General features: G+C 40.5%; 1 protein-coding gene across 1 annotated transcript; it reads left to right on the top strand.

Annotated features, from left to right (window-relative positions):
• Window positions 1-12,461: 12,461 nt before the first annotated feature.
• Window positions 12,462-13,391, top strand: LOC126072102 (olfactory receptor 7E24-like). The gene has a single exon (XM_049876767.1). It carries the CDS (start codon window positions 12,462-12,464, stop codon window positions 13,389-13,391), a length of 930 nt encoding a protein of 309 aa, XP_049732724.1.
• The last annotated feature ends 645 nt before the right edge of the window (window positions 13,392-14,036 follow it).

Genomic DNA, 14,036 nt, shown 5'->3' with positions numbered 1-14,036 from the left:
CCATCTTCATTCCATTTTCTCATATTTCAAAATGTTTAAATCAGAAGTCCAGGGGGCTTAACCAAAGATACATCTAAGTTACACCTTTAAACTCATTCCAGGAACAGAACTGAAGATCTTATCTTTATATCTTCAAGATTGACATTGGCTAAATTACATGGATGAAGGAGGATGTGGACAGCTGAGATAAAATTCAGAAAAAAGGGCAAGAGAGAGATCTGTCCTGAATTATCATTTTCCAACTCCTGTTATGATCCTGTCCTATATTCTCAATGATCCTTCTGATAGTTAAGGCACCAAGAAGCACCCACTGCTGTCCACTGTGGTCTAGCAGGAAGCACAGACACAAAGGAGCACAGTGAGCAGAAGGTCTCTGCCTGGAGAGACAAAGGTAGTGAAAAGATGGGGTGGGCGGGCAGGGGACAATATGGCCATGTGCCCTGTGTCTGCTGTCCTGCTGCCTGGATTCAAACCTGGCTTCAACCTTTTCTGGCTCATGACCTGGAACAAGTTACAAAAAAGTCTTTGCTCCATTTCTCTTCTGTGAAATAACAATAACTGTGTGTTGCCCTTTTTTGGGTGTGGCTGTGCAGAAAAAGGAAACATGCTACATAGAAAACTTAGCTCAGATTCTGGCACTGGGCAGCCTTCAATAAATGTTGATGATACTGTGCTTCTGTCATCATTCTCATCATTGTGGTTATCATCATCATATGCAACATTATTCTGAAGTGTTTATGGGACAGGTAAGAGGGACCTATTTCCTCCACTTGTGGAGAAGTGCCTACAGGAGCTAGAAACAATGCAGAAGAAATTAAAACTCTAAATGAGCCTTCTCAGACCTCTACCAGAACAGGGAACAGAAAATTCACAGGTCTCTGAGCTGAAACTTAGCACTTCATGGCCTCCCATCTGGCCATCCCAACTGTAGTGTATGTACTTACGAGGAGGAAAAAGTGCTCCCAAGCCCTCTGTGCCCACTGTCTCCTATGGCACTCACTGGATCGCACTGGATCTCTGCTGACCAAAGAATGTGAGTCCACCATCATTGCCCCGCCTGGTGGGAGATGAGCGCTGAGGCTCCTTTCTCAGGACTGTCAGGAAGAGAGACTCAGGCATGGGCCTCCTGAGACAGATGACTGCTCTAGAGAAGAGACATTGTTATGGAGCTCGCTGGTCTCAGACAACAAACTGAAGGCTAGAAGGCACAGGTGGATTTTATACAGTTATATGGCCTTGAAAGCTGAGAGCTCAGAACTCACAATTAGTGAAATTGGTTCATGTCATTCCAATCTCTGACGACTTGTTAATATTAATGAAAGAGGAGGGGGGGATTGTGAATGTCCCTGGTATCTGGGACCTCCCATTCTAAGGATGAGGGTCACTTGTATTCCTCACCTCTAACTTCCAAGTTATAAGATTCTTAACATACAAATCAGTCTTTTGTTTTTCAGTTTTTCAATATAAATAATCAGTGTGTGAGTTAGTATCCTCAAGTCCATTGAAAGAATCATGTAATTTAGGGAAGATTAAGTATTCTATAAAAGCCCTGGTGGTACAGTGATTAAAGCGCTTGGCTGCTATTCGAAAAGTTGGCAGTTAGAACCTGCTTAGCCACTCCACAGGAGAAGAGCTGGCAATTTGCTCCCACAAAGATTGCAGCCTAGAAAACTCTAAAGGGCACTTCTATTCTGTCACATGTGGTTACTGTGAGTCAAAATCATCTCACCAGCACCTAAAACAACAAGTCTTCCATACCAAGAATCCTATACTATTTCCATTTTTTTGAAATAATATTCGTATCATTAAAGAGAACATCCTATCTTCCTTTCTGTAGCCCTTGCATGTGGTTTGGGATTTTCTGCATAGGAAATTTATATTTTCTGCTTATTTGAATGACAGCACCAATTCTAATATTTCTGTGTAGTTAATGTCTGGTAGTACTTTAGAAAACTATGTATTTTGTCATACTTGTTTTGCAACTTGATCCTTAGCCTAAAAACCTTTTTGGGCCTCACAGAAGGCTGCATTTAAAAAGCAAATAATCCGAGAAGCTGGACTATATGAAGAAGAACGAAGCATCAGAATGGGAAGAAGATTCATTAACAAACTCTGTTATGCAGATGACGCAACCTTACTTGCTGAAAGTGAAGGGGACTTCAAATACTAATGAACATCAAAGACTACAGCCTTCAGCATGGATTGTTACCCCAACATAAAGAAAACAAAAATCCTCACAGCCGTACCAATAAGCAACATCACGATAAACAGAAAATATTGAAGTTGTCAAGAATTTCATTTTACTCAGATCCACAATCAATGCCCATTGAAGCAGTAGTCAAGAAATCAAACGATGTAGTGCCTCTATTGTCAGGTGGTCACTGCACATGAGGCACACTGGTTCAAAATCAAACTTGGTCTTCCACATGGAAGGCGAGAATTCTCCAAGTTCTATTAAATACTTTGCATGGTGTTTTCACTTTCCTTTACTGAATGCCTGATTTGGGGAATAAAGGTATTTGAGAAGCGTCTAAAATTGAAACATTACAAAACATGCTCAGGGAAAAAAGGTGGTTGTAAAAGATGTTTTGGTCACGGTTTTATAACTGAGGATAGAGGTGGTGGTATCATATTTCCAATTGCTGTAGCTCTATTTGTGCTCTAGGATCATTAATTCACCAATCATTATGAATAAATTAAATTCTATCTTATTTTCATTAGTCTAGAATTGCAAAGAGTCATGTTTTCACCAAAGGGAGCTCTTGCCTTTCACTTGTAACAGCCTGATGAAGACTTACTGTGTTGCCATGTTCCCCTGGCCACAGGCGAAAGATCAATTTACTAAATAAGTACAAAAAAATAAATAGTTTTTTAAAGTACCAACATACACTAACTACACAAAAAAAATTAGAACTGGTGCTGTCACTCAAATTAGCAAAAAATATGAATTGCTGACGCATAAAACCCAAAACCACATGCAAGGGCTACAGAAAGGCAAATAGGAAGTTCTCCTTCATGACACAAACACAAATTCAGATAACATAAATAGTATCAGATTCTTAGTATAGAAGACCTGTTGTTGTTGCTTTGTTGTTAGGTGTTGTTAGGTGCCAAGTGGGTTCCAACTCATAGTGACCTTGTGTATGACAGAACAAAACACTGCACCACCCTCACAATCCTTGTTATGCTTGAGCCCATTGTTGCAACCACTGTCTCAATCCATCTCATTGAGGGTTGTCCTTATTTTTGCTGACCCTCTACTTTCCCAGGCATGATGTCCTTCTCCAGGAACTTGTCCCTATTGATATCCTGTCTAAAGTATGTGAGACAAATTCTCTCCATCTTGCTTCTAAGGAGCATTCTGGCTTTACTCCTTCCAAGACAGATTTGTTTGTTCTTCTTGAAATTCATGGTATATTTAATAATCTTTGCTAACATCACAATTCAAAGGCATCAACTCTTCCTCGGTCTTCCTTATTCATTGTCAAGCTTTCCTTTGCATATGAGGTGGTTGAAAATATCATGGTCAGGCGTACCTTAACCCTTGTCTTAGTCATCTAGTACTGCTATAATAGAATTACCACACATGGATGGCTTTAACAAAGAGAAAATTATTTTCTCACAGTCTAGTAGGCTAAAAGTCCAAATTCAGGGCATCAGCTCCAGAGGAAGGCTTTCTCTCTTAGGCGGCTCTGGAGGAAGGTCCCTGTCATCAATCTTCTCCTGATCTAGGAGCTTCTCCGAGCACGAACCCCAGGTCCAAAGGACACATTCTGCTCCCGGCACTTTTTTCTTGGTGGTATAATGTTCTTATGTCTCTCCGCTGACTTCTCTTTTTTATCTCTAAATAAATTGGCTCAAGACACCATCTACTCTTGTAGATTGAGTCATACCTCATTAACAAAACTGCCACTAATTCCATCTCCTCAACATCATAGAAATGGGATTTACAACACACAGGATAATCACGTCAGATGACAAGATGTTGGACTATCACATAATACTGGGAATTATAGCCTAGACAAATTGATGCACATATTTTGGGGGGACATGGTTCAATCTATGACATTCCTCAGAGTGATACCTTTGCTTTTTAATGCTGGTTGTTGTTAGGTGCTGTTGAGTCAGTTCTGACTCATAGCAACCCTATGTACAACAGAAAGAAACACTGTTCAGTCCTGCGCCATCCTCACAATGATTGTCATGCTTGAACCCATTGGTGAAGCCACTGTGTCAATCCGTCTCATTGAGGGTTTTACTTTTTTTTTGCTGAACTTCAACTTTACAAGCATGATGTCCTTCTTCAGGGACTGATCCTTCCTGGCAACATGTCTAAATAATGTGAGACAGTCTCATCATCCTTGTTTCTAAGGAATGTTCTGATTATACTTCTTCCAGGATAGATTTTCTCATTCTTTTGGCAGTCCATGATATATTCAATATTCTTTGCCAGTACCACAATTCAAAAGTATCAATTCTTCTTCAGTCTTCCTTATTCATTGTCCAGCTTTTGCATGCATATTAGGTGATTGAAAACACCATGGCTTGGGGTCAGACGCACCTTAGTATTCAATGTGACATCTTTGCTTTTTAAAACTTGAAACAGGTCTTTTGCAGCAGATTTGCCCAATGCAATGTGTCTTTTGATTTCTTGACTGTTGCTTCCATGGGCGTTGATTGTGAATCCAAGTAAAATGAAATCCTTAACAACTTCAATCTTTTCCTCGTTTATCATGATGTTGCTTATTGGTCCAAATGTGAGGATTTTTGTTTTCTTCATCTTGAGGTGTAATCCATACTGAAGGCTGTGATCTTTGGTCTTCATCGGTAAGTGCTTTGAGTCTCCTTCACTTTCAGCAAGAAAGGTTGTGTCATCTGCACAATACAGGTTGTTAATAAGTCTTCCTCCAATCATGATACTGCGTTCTTCTTCTTGCAGTTCAGCTTCTCAGATTATTTGCTCAGCATACAGATTGAATAAGTATGGTAAAGGATACAACTCTTGTGCATACCTTTCCTAACTTTAAACCACACAGCATCCCCTTGTTATGCTGGAATGACTGCCTCTTGATCTGTGTACAGGTTCCTTATGAGCACAATTGTTTAGAATTCCCATTATGTTATACATAATTTGTTATGATCCACACAGTTAAAAGCCTTTGCATAGTCAATAAAACATAGGTAAACACATGTCTGTCAGTTTGTCATACTATGGGGGCTTGCATGTTGATTTCTTGCTGGAAGCTATGCTACTATATGTATTCGAATACCAGCGGGGTCACCCATGGTGGACAGATTACAACTTAGTTTCCAGACAAAGACAGACTAGGAGGAAGGACCTGGTAGTCTACTTCTGAAAAGAATTACCTAGTGTAAGGGCAATAGAACATCTTTACACTCCAGTCTTTTGCAGCAGATTTGCTCAGTGAAATACATTGTTTGATTTCTTCACTTCTGCTACCATGGGAGTTGATTGCAAATCCAAGTGAAATGAAATCCTTGACAATGTTAATTCTATCTCTGTTTATCATGATGTTGCTTATTGGTTGAGTTGTGAGAATTTTTGTTTTCTTTATGTTGATACACAATCCATACTGAAGAGTGTAGTCTTTGATCTTCATCATAAGTGCCTCAAGTCCTCTTCACTCTCAGTAAGCAAAGTTGTGTTATCTGCATATTGCAGGCTGTTAATGTCTTCCTGCAACCCTAATGCCGCATTCTTCTTCATGTAGTCCAGTTTGTTGGATTATTTGCTTTTTGAATGCAGCCTTCTGTGAGGCCCATAGAGGCATTTAGGTGAAGGATCAAGTTACAAAATAAGTATGACAAAATAATAGTTTTCTAAAGCACCAACGTACATTAACTATGCAGAAATATAAATTAGCAAAAAATATAAGTTGCCAATAACCCCAAACACATGAAGGGCTACAGAAAGGAAGACACTCAGTTCTCCTTCATGACACAATTATAAATTTAGAAAATAAAAATAGCATTAGATTCTTGGTATAGAAGACCTGGTGTTGTTTTTGTTAGGTGCTGTTGAGTCAATTTTGACTCATACGAACCCCATTCGCGCTACACTGTCGACTTTTCTAGGCTATAATCTTTATGGGAGCAAATTGCCAGCTCTTTCTCCTGTGGAGTGTCTAAGTGGCTTGCCACTGCCAAAATTTCAGTTAGCAGCTGAGCACTTTAACCACTGTCCCAGCAGGGATTTTATAGAACACTTACAAAAAAAAACCAAACCAAACCCAGTGCCATCAAGTCAATTCTGACTCATAGCCACCCTATACGACACAGTAGAACTGCTCCATAGAGTTTCCAAGGAGGGTCTGGTGGATTTGAACTGCCGACCCTTTGGTTAGAGGCTGTAGCACTTAACCACTACGCTGCCAGAGTTTCCATAGAACACTTAATCCTCCCTACATTACATGATTCATTCAATTGGTTTGAGGCTGTTCAATCACTCATTAATTGTTTAGATTTAAAAAGTGGGAAAAAAAAAATTTTTTTTTTGTTGGAAGTTAGAAGTGAGGCATACAGGTGAGTTTCATCCTTAGAATAGCAGGGCCCAGATACCATGGACATTCACTTTCTGTTATTCCTGTTTCATTAATATTAACAAGTCTACAGAGATTAGAATAACATGAACCAATTTGGCTAATTGTGACTCCTGGGCGTTTAGACCCCAAAGCCATACAACTGTAAATAATCCACCTGTGCTCTCAAAACCTTCACTTTGCACTTCCCAGTCCAGTGAACTCCACACCTGTGTCTCTCCTCTACAGTGATCCTTTGAATCAGGAGGCCCACACCTGAATCTCTCTTCCTGATAGTCCAGAGGAAGGAGCCTCAACCCTCATCGCCCACCAGGCAGGGGAGTGGAAATGGACCCACATTCTTTGATCATGCCGCAGCAGAGACCCAGCACAATCCAGTGAGTGTCTTGGAAGACAGTGGACACAGAGGGGCTGGGGAGCATTGTTTCCTCCTCCTCATGACAAGCAGCACACTTGAGATGGCCAGATGGGAGGCCCAGAAATGCTGTTTTAGCTCAGAGGCCTGTGAAGTTTCTGTTTCTGGTTCTGGTGAAGGTCCAAGAATGCTCATTTAGAGTTTTAATTTCTTCTACATTGGTTCTAGGTCCCATAGGCACTTCCCCACCGGAATAAGAAATTGATCCCTCTCACTGTTCCCTAAATGCTTCAACATGATCTCATTGATAATCATGATATGATAATGATGAGGATGATGGCAGTAACCATAGTATCATAAATGTTTATTGAAGGCTGCCCAGTGCCAGAATCTGAGCTAAGTATTCTGTGTAGCTTGTTTCCTTTTTCTGCACAACCACACACAGAATAGAGCAACACACAGTTACCATTTCTTAGAAGAGAAAAGGAGCACAGCCAGAAAAGTTTGAAGCCAGGTTTGAAATTGGGCAGTGTGACAACAGACACTGGGCACCTGGCCATATTTTCACCTGCCCACCCTCCCTGCCATTTCACTTCCTTGGTCTCTCCACATAGAGACCCCCTGCTCACTGTGCTCTTTAGTAGGAGGTTTCTGCTAGTCCACAGTGGACAGCAGTGGGTGCCTCTTTGTGCCTTGGCTATGAGAACAATAGTTGGGAATACAGGAGGAGATCACATCATGAGTTGGCAGATAATAATTCAGGACACAGCTCTCTCTTGCCCCTTCTGGATTTTATCTCAGCTGTCTACCATCTCCTTTCTACTTGTAATTCAGCCAATCTCAATCTCAGAGACATAAAGATAGGATCTTGGATTCCATTCCTAGTCAGAAAACTGTAATATGTTTAAAGATGTAACTTAGATGTATCTGTGGTAAAGTTCCATGGACTTCTGATTTAAATGTTTTGAAATGTGTAGAAACAGAGTAAAGATGGTTAGTGTATGGACCTCAGTGACTTGCAATTTAATTGTGAATCCTGTCTGCTCCACTTATGATCTATGTGCCATGGGGCAAGTTCTTAGTATCTCTCAGCCTCTAAGTTGGCATCTGAGTTCATCCACAGTTGATAGGGAGAACTGAATTGCTGTAAGGACTGAACAGATAAAGCACATTGTATATGTGATTAAATATACTATAGATGTATATAGTCAGGGCACATTAATTTTTTTTAATAATTTTTATTGTGCTTTAAGTGAAAGTTTACAAATCAAGTCAGTCTCTCACACAAAAACCCATATGCACCTTGCTACACACTCCCAATTACTCTCCCCCCAATGAGACAGCCTGCTCTCTCCCTCCACTCTCTCTTTTCATGTCCTTTTCACCAGCTTCTAACCCCCTCCACCGTCTCATCTCCCCTCCAGGCAGGAGATGCCAACATAGTCTCAAGTGTCCACCAGATCCAAGAAGCTCACTCCTCACCAGCATCCCTCTCCAACCCATTGTCCAGTCCAATCCATGTCTGAAGAGTTGGCTTTGGGAATGGTTCCTGTCCTGGGCCAAAAGAAGGTCTGGGGGCCATGACCACCGGGGTCCTTCTAGTCTCAGTCAGACCATTAAGTCTGGCCTTATGAGAATTTGGGGTCTGCATCCCACTGCTCTCCTGCTCCCTCAGGGGTTCTCTGTTGTGTTCCCTGTCAGGGCAGTCATCGGTTGTAGCCAGGCACCATCTAGTTCTTCTGGGCTCAGGATGACATAGTCGCTGGTTCATGTGTCTCTTTCTGTCTCTTGGGCTTGTAATCACCTTGTGTCCTTGGTGTTCTTCATTCTCCCTTGATCCAGGTGCGTTGAGACCAATTGATGCATCTTAGATGGCTCCTTGCTAGCATTTAAGACCCCAGACGCCACTCTTCAAAGTGGGATGCAGAATGTTTTGTTAATAGGGTACCTTAATTTTACATATTATTGTTATTAATACAAATTAGATGAAGCTTCATACCATTCAACTAATGCATCCTGTGATCTGATGGTTTTGTTTTATCTGGATCTTTGTAAGATAATTTTATTTTCATTCTTATACAAGTAGATATTGAAAACTTGGAAGTAAACCCTGAGCCTCATTAATATCTGACTCCCAGAGCCAATCTCGTGCTTTGCACATAGTAGGCTACAACCACAACAACAACAAATCTGCATTAAATGTGGAATAGTCCGTTGGTTCCTTTGTTCACAGGATCACAGCATAGGCTGTACTGCTTCCACACTGAGTGCTTTCCTGCCCATGGTATCATCCCTTCAACCATGTCCCATAGGAGTAGAGACAAGATATATATCATAGACTTTCCATGGGATTTTTTTATTTATTTAATAGAGTGTAAAACATTCAGTTATTAAAAAAAAAATTGTGAAGATTTTCATAAAACTGAAAACTAAAATGGAGAAAGAGAAGAGGAAAGTAAATCTTACTCTGTGAACCTAGGCACATTCTATGATTTCGATACATTCTATGCTCATATTTCCCGGGACATATTAAAATCAAAACCAAACCAAATCCATAGCAGTCGAGTAGATTCCAACTCATAGCGACCCTACAAAACAGAGTAGAACACCCCCACAGGGTTTCCAAGGAGGGACTGGTGGATTCAAACTTCAGACCATTTGGTTACCAGCCAAAAGTTTAACCACTGTGCCACTGGGACATACTAGGCTTCTATTTTTCCTTTATAATCAAATAAAATTGGGATTGTATTTCAAAAATAAACCCATTACTCTTATGTTGATTCAAACTCTGATTTAAAAAACAATGTCCAAGTATTTACTGACTGTAGACCTTTGATAGCTGACAAAAGTATTATTCGCCCTATTAACAGGTAAGAGAGGTTGAGAGATTTACATGCACTCCAAATTTATTGTGTGAAAGTGATAGGATTTGGACCTTACTCTCCTGATTCTTCTTCCAGGGCTCTGTGTCCTCAGCTAGAGCTGAATGATTGTGTTTCTTTTCAGGTGAACAAATGGAAACTCAAACTTCGATTATTCCTCTTATAACTCTGTGAGTGGAGCTATGAAATAAGAAGATGAGCCAAATGGTTTACACGAAACTTTATACCTTGAATCTTGCGTATTGTAGGGTTTTCTATGAATACTAATGCATTTTTCTGCATACTTAGAAAATCTCAGCTGTGGGAACATTATTCCCTATTAAAAAAAAAAAAATCCATGACAGTCGAGTTAATTCTGACTCATAATGACCCTATACAACAGATTAGAACTGCCCCAATAGGGTTTTCAAGGAGCAGCTGGTGGATTTGAACTATTGACCTTTTGGTTAGCAGCCAATTGGTTAACCACTGTGCCTCCAGGGCCCTATTATTCCCTATACCTGATGGTAATTTTCATGTGGATCTATCATGGAATGACCATTAGTAGACAACTTTCATGGATATTTGATTCCATATCTGAAATGTAGTTGTGTCTGACTTTCTACTGGTAAACAAAATTTGGCAAATAACAGTAAATTTGGACATGTGTCAGTTTTACACCTCAAACAACTGTGCTCCACGCACATGTAATACAGAAATTCTCCATTGTGAATAATAATACAGTGTTAATAATAAATTAGTAATAAATTCTCAATTGTGAATAATGTGGAGAATGGCGCAAGAATTTTACTATAAGGGATATCATTGCTGATGTCAGATGGACCCTGGCTAAGAGCAGAGAATACCAGAATGATAGTTACCTGTGTTTTATTGACTATGCAAAGGCATTCGACTGTGTGGATCATAACAAATTGTGGATAACATTGCAAAGAATGGGAATTCCAGAACACTTATTTGTGCCTATGAGAAACCTTTACATAGATCAAGAGACAGTTGTTCGGACAGAACAAGGGGATACTGATTGGTTTAAAGTCAGGAAAGGTGTGCGTCAGGATTGTATTCTTTCACCATACCTCTTCAATCTGTATGCTGAGCAAATAATACGAGAAGGTGGATTATAAGAAGAAAAACGGGGCATCAGGATTGAAGGAAGACTCATTAACAACCTGCGTTATGCAGATGACACAACGTTGTTTGCTGAAAGTGAATAGGACTTGAACCACTTACTAATGAAGATCAAAGACCACAGCCTTCAGTATGGATTACACCTCAACATAAAGAAAACAAAAATCCTCACAACTGGACCAATGAGCAACAGCATGATAATGGAGAAAAGATTGAAGTTGTTTAGGATTTTATTTTACTTGTATCCACAGTAAATAACCGTGGAAACAGCAGTCAAGAAATCAAAAGACGCATCGCATTGGGCAAATCTGCTGCAAAGGACCTCTTTAAAGTGTTGAAAAGCAAAGATGTCACCTTGAAGACTAAGGTGTGCCTGACCCAAGCCATGGTATTTTCAATCACATCATATGCATGTGAAAGCTGGACAATGAATAAGGAAGACCAAAGAAGAATTGATGCCTTTGAATTATGGTGTTGGCAAAGAATATTGAATATACCATGGACTGCCTAAAGAAAGAACAAATCGGTCTTAGAAGTACAGCCAGAATGCTCCTTAGAGGCAAGGATGGCAAGACTGCATCTTACATACTTCGGACATGTTGTCAGGAGGGATCAGTCCTGGAGAAGGACATCATGCTTGGCAGAGTACAGGGCCAGCAGAAAAGAGGAAGATACTCAAGAGGTGGATTGACACCAATGAGCTCAAGCATGACAAGATTGTGAGGATGGCTCAGGACCAGGCAGTGTTTCGTTCTGTTGTGCTTAGGGTCGCTATGGGTTGCAACTGGCTCGATGGCACCTAACAACAACATCTCTTATTGGTTGTTTCATAAATATTCCATATCAAAGGAACTTATTGCACAGAACTTAGATAAAATAAATTATATTTGACTACTTCTTAAAAAGAACAACCCATCATTGAGTAGATTCTGACTTATGGTGATACTATGTGTGTCAGGGTAGAACTGGGCTCCATTGGGTTTTCAATGACTGATTTTTCAGAAGGAGATCACCAGGCCTTTCTTCCAAGGTACCTGTGGGTGGATTTCAACCTTTTGGTTAGCAGCCAGGTGTGTTAACCATTTCCCCATGTGGGACTGCAAGTGCTTCCTAAAAAACTAGTGTCCTTTAATTACAATTAATTTTTCTTAGAAGAAGGATATTTCTTATTGCATACATTTCCCTTATACAGGGGACTGATATTTTGCAACTTCTATGAATTTGTTATCTTAAAGTATCCTTGCCATCCTAATATTCTTTTGCCCAAAATCTCTAAAGCTGGGTTGAGTACAGAAACAGGTGAAAAGCAGAGTAAACAACAAGGAAGGAGTTCTGAAAAGTACAGTAGTGGGGTTTGCTACAACCAGGTATTTTTGCTGCAGTTACCGGGGTATTAGGTCTGTAAGTGTGAATACTTGTGAATTTGCATGCTTTATTGCGAATTTCTTGAATTCCAAATACAGACACAGAGCTGAGTGTCTGCTTACTTGTTTCCTTTTAACAATCCTCTTTTCTTTTTCCAAAAGCTGTCTCAGGTATATGGAGCCACAGAATCTAACAGGTGTCTCAGAATTCCTCCTCCTGGGCCTCTCTGAGGATCCAGAACTGCAGCCTTTCCTCTTTGTGCTGTTGCTTTCCATGTACCTGATATCTGTGGCTGGAAACCTACTCATCATCCTGGCTGTCACCTCTGACTCCCATCTCCACACCCCCATGTACTTCTTCCTCTCCAACCTGTCCTTGGCTGACATCGGTTTCATTTCCACCACAGTCCCAAAGATGCTAGTGAACATCCAGACACAAAACAAATCCATCACCTATGCGGGTTGCCTGACACAAGTGTCCTTTTTCTATCTCTTTATATGTCTGGAGAGCCTACTCCTCAGTGTGATGGCTTATGACCGGTTTGTGGCCATCTGTCACCCCCTGCACTACACAGTCATCATGAACTCCCACCTCTGTGGCTTGCTAGTTTTGCTATCTTTTTTCATCAGCCTTTTGGACTCCCAGCTGCACAGGTCAATGGTGTCACATCTTACCTTCTGCACAGATGTGGAAATCCCTCATTTCTTCTGTGACCCTCCTCAACTCTTTAACCTTGCATGTTCTGACACCTCCATCAATATCATATTACTGTATTGTATGGCTGCCATCTTTGGTGGTGTTCCAATCTCAGGGATCATTTTCTCTTATACTCGAATTGCTTTGTCCGTTCTGAGAGTCTCATCTTCAGGTGGAAAGTATAAAGCCTTTTCCACCTGTGCCTCTCACCTGTCAGTCGTTTGCTTATTTTATGGAACAGGCCTTGGAGTGTACCTCAGTTCAGCTGTCTCATCTTCTCTGAGGAAGGGTGCAGTGGCTTCAGTGATGTACACTGTGGTCACGCCCATGCTGAACCCCTTCTTCTACAGCCTGAGGAACAGGGACATCAAGAGACCCTTGCAGAAGATCCTTAGCAGAAAAGCCTAATCTCAACGCTTTGCCTTTTTTTTTTTTTTTTTTTTTTGCATTTGGTTTGGAAAAGATGGCAATATATAACATTTGCAACCATAAATCTTAGCTCTAGGTTACATAATTTTTGTAGCTGTCATAGGTTTCATTCTCAGGTTTTCCTATGTGAACATTCCTTCCTTTGTCACATCTTTATAAGATAGTAGGAGTATTTTGGGATATGTCAGTCTGCATGATCAAATCCCATTACAGCTATGGAGCCTTCTGTAGTTTCTCACCTATGACCCTTGGCTTCCTGATAAAATGGAAAATTCTATTTTTATGTACTTAGAATCTTCATCCTTAATCATATTTCATATCTATTACCCAGATTATTTTTGCATCTAACAGAACTGAGTATGCAAATTATGTATAAGCATGCATATGCCTGGTCCTGAACCTTGACTTCATAATGGAATCACTTGGGAAGCTGAAAGAACATCGATGCCCCAGTTCTACCACTACAGATTCTGATTGAACTGGAACAGTATGCAGCTTTAGGAAGAGATTTTTAAAGCACCACAGGTGGTTTTAATGGGCAGCCAAGGTGAGAACTACTCGTCTTCTCAGACTCTTCCTTCAAAGATGACTTTGTTCTGGGTCTTTTACTCCTCCTGAGCAAAT

The sequence above is a fragment of the Elephas maximus genome, chromosome 3, assembly GCF_024166365.1.
Source record: "Elephas maximus indicus isolate mEleMax1 chromosome 3, mEleMax1 primary haplotype, whole genome shotgun sequence".
Lineage (NCBI taxonomy): Eukaryota > Metazoa > Chordata > Mammalia > Proboscidea > Elephantidae > Elephas > Elephas maximus.
Note: the sequence above shows the minus strand (reverse complement) of the source record. Positions and strands in the feature narration are given on the sequence as shown.

Excerpts from the sequence above, each read along its gene's own strand:
- LOC126072102 (XM_049876767.1), top strand. The coding sequence starts at position 12,462 with ATGGAGCCACAGAATCTAACAGGTGTCTCAGAATTCCTCCTCCTGGGC.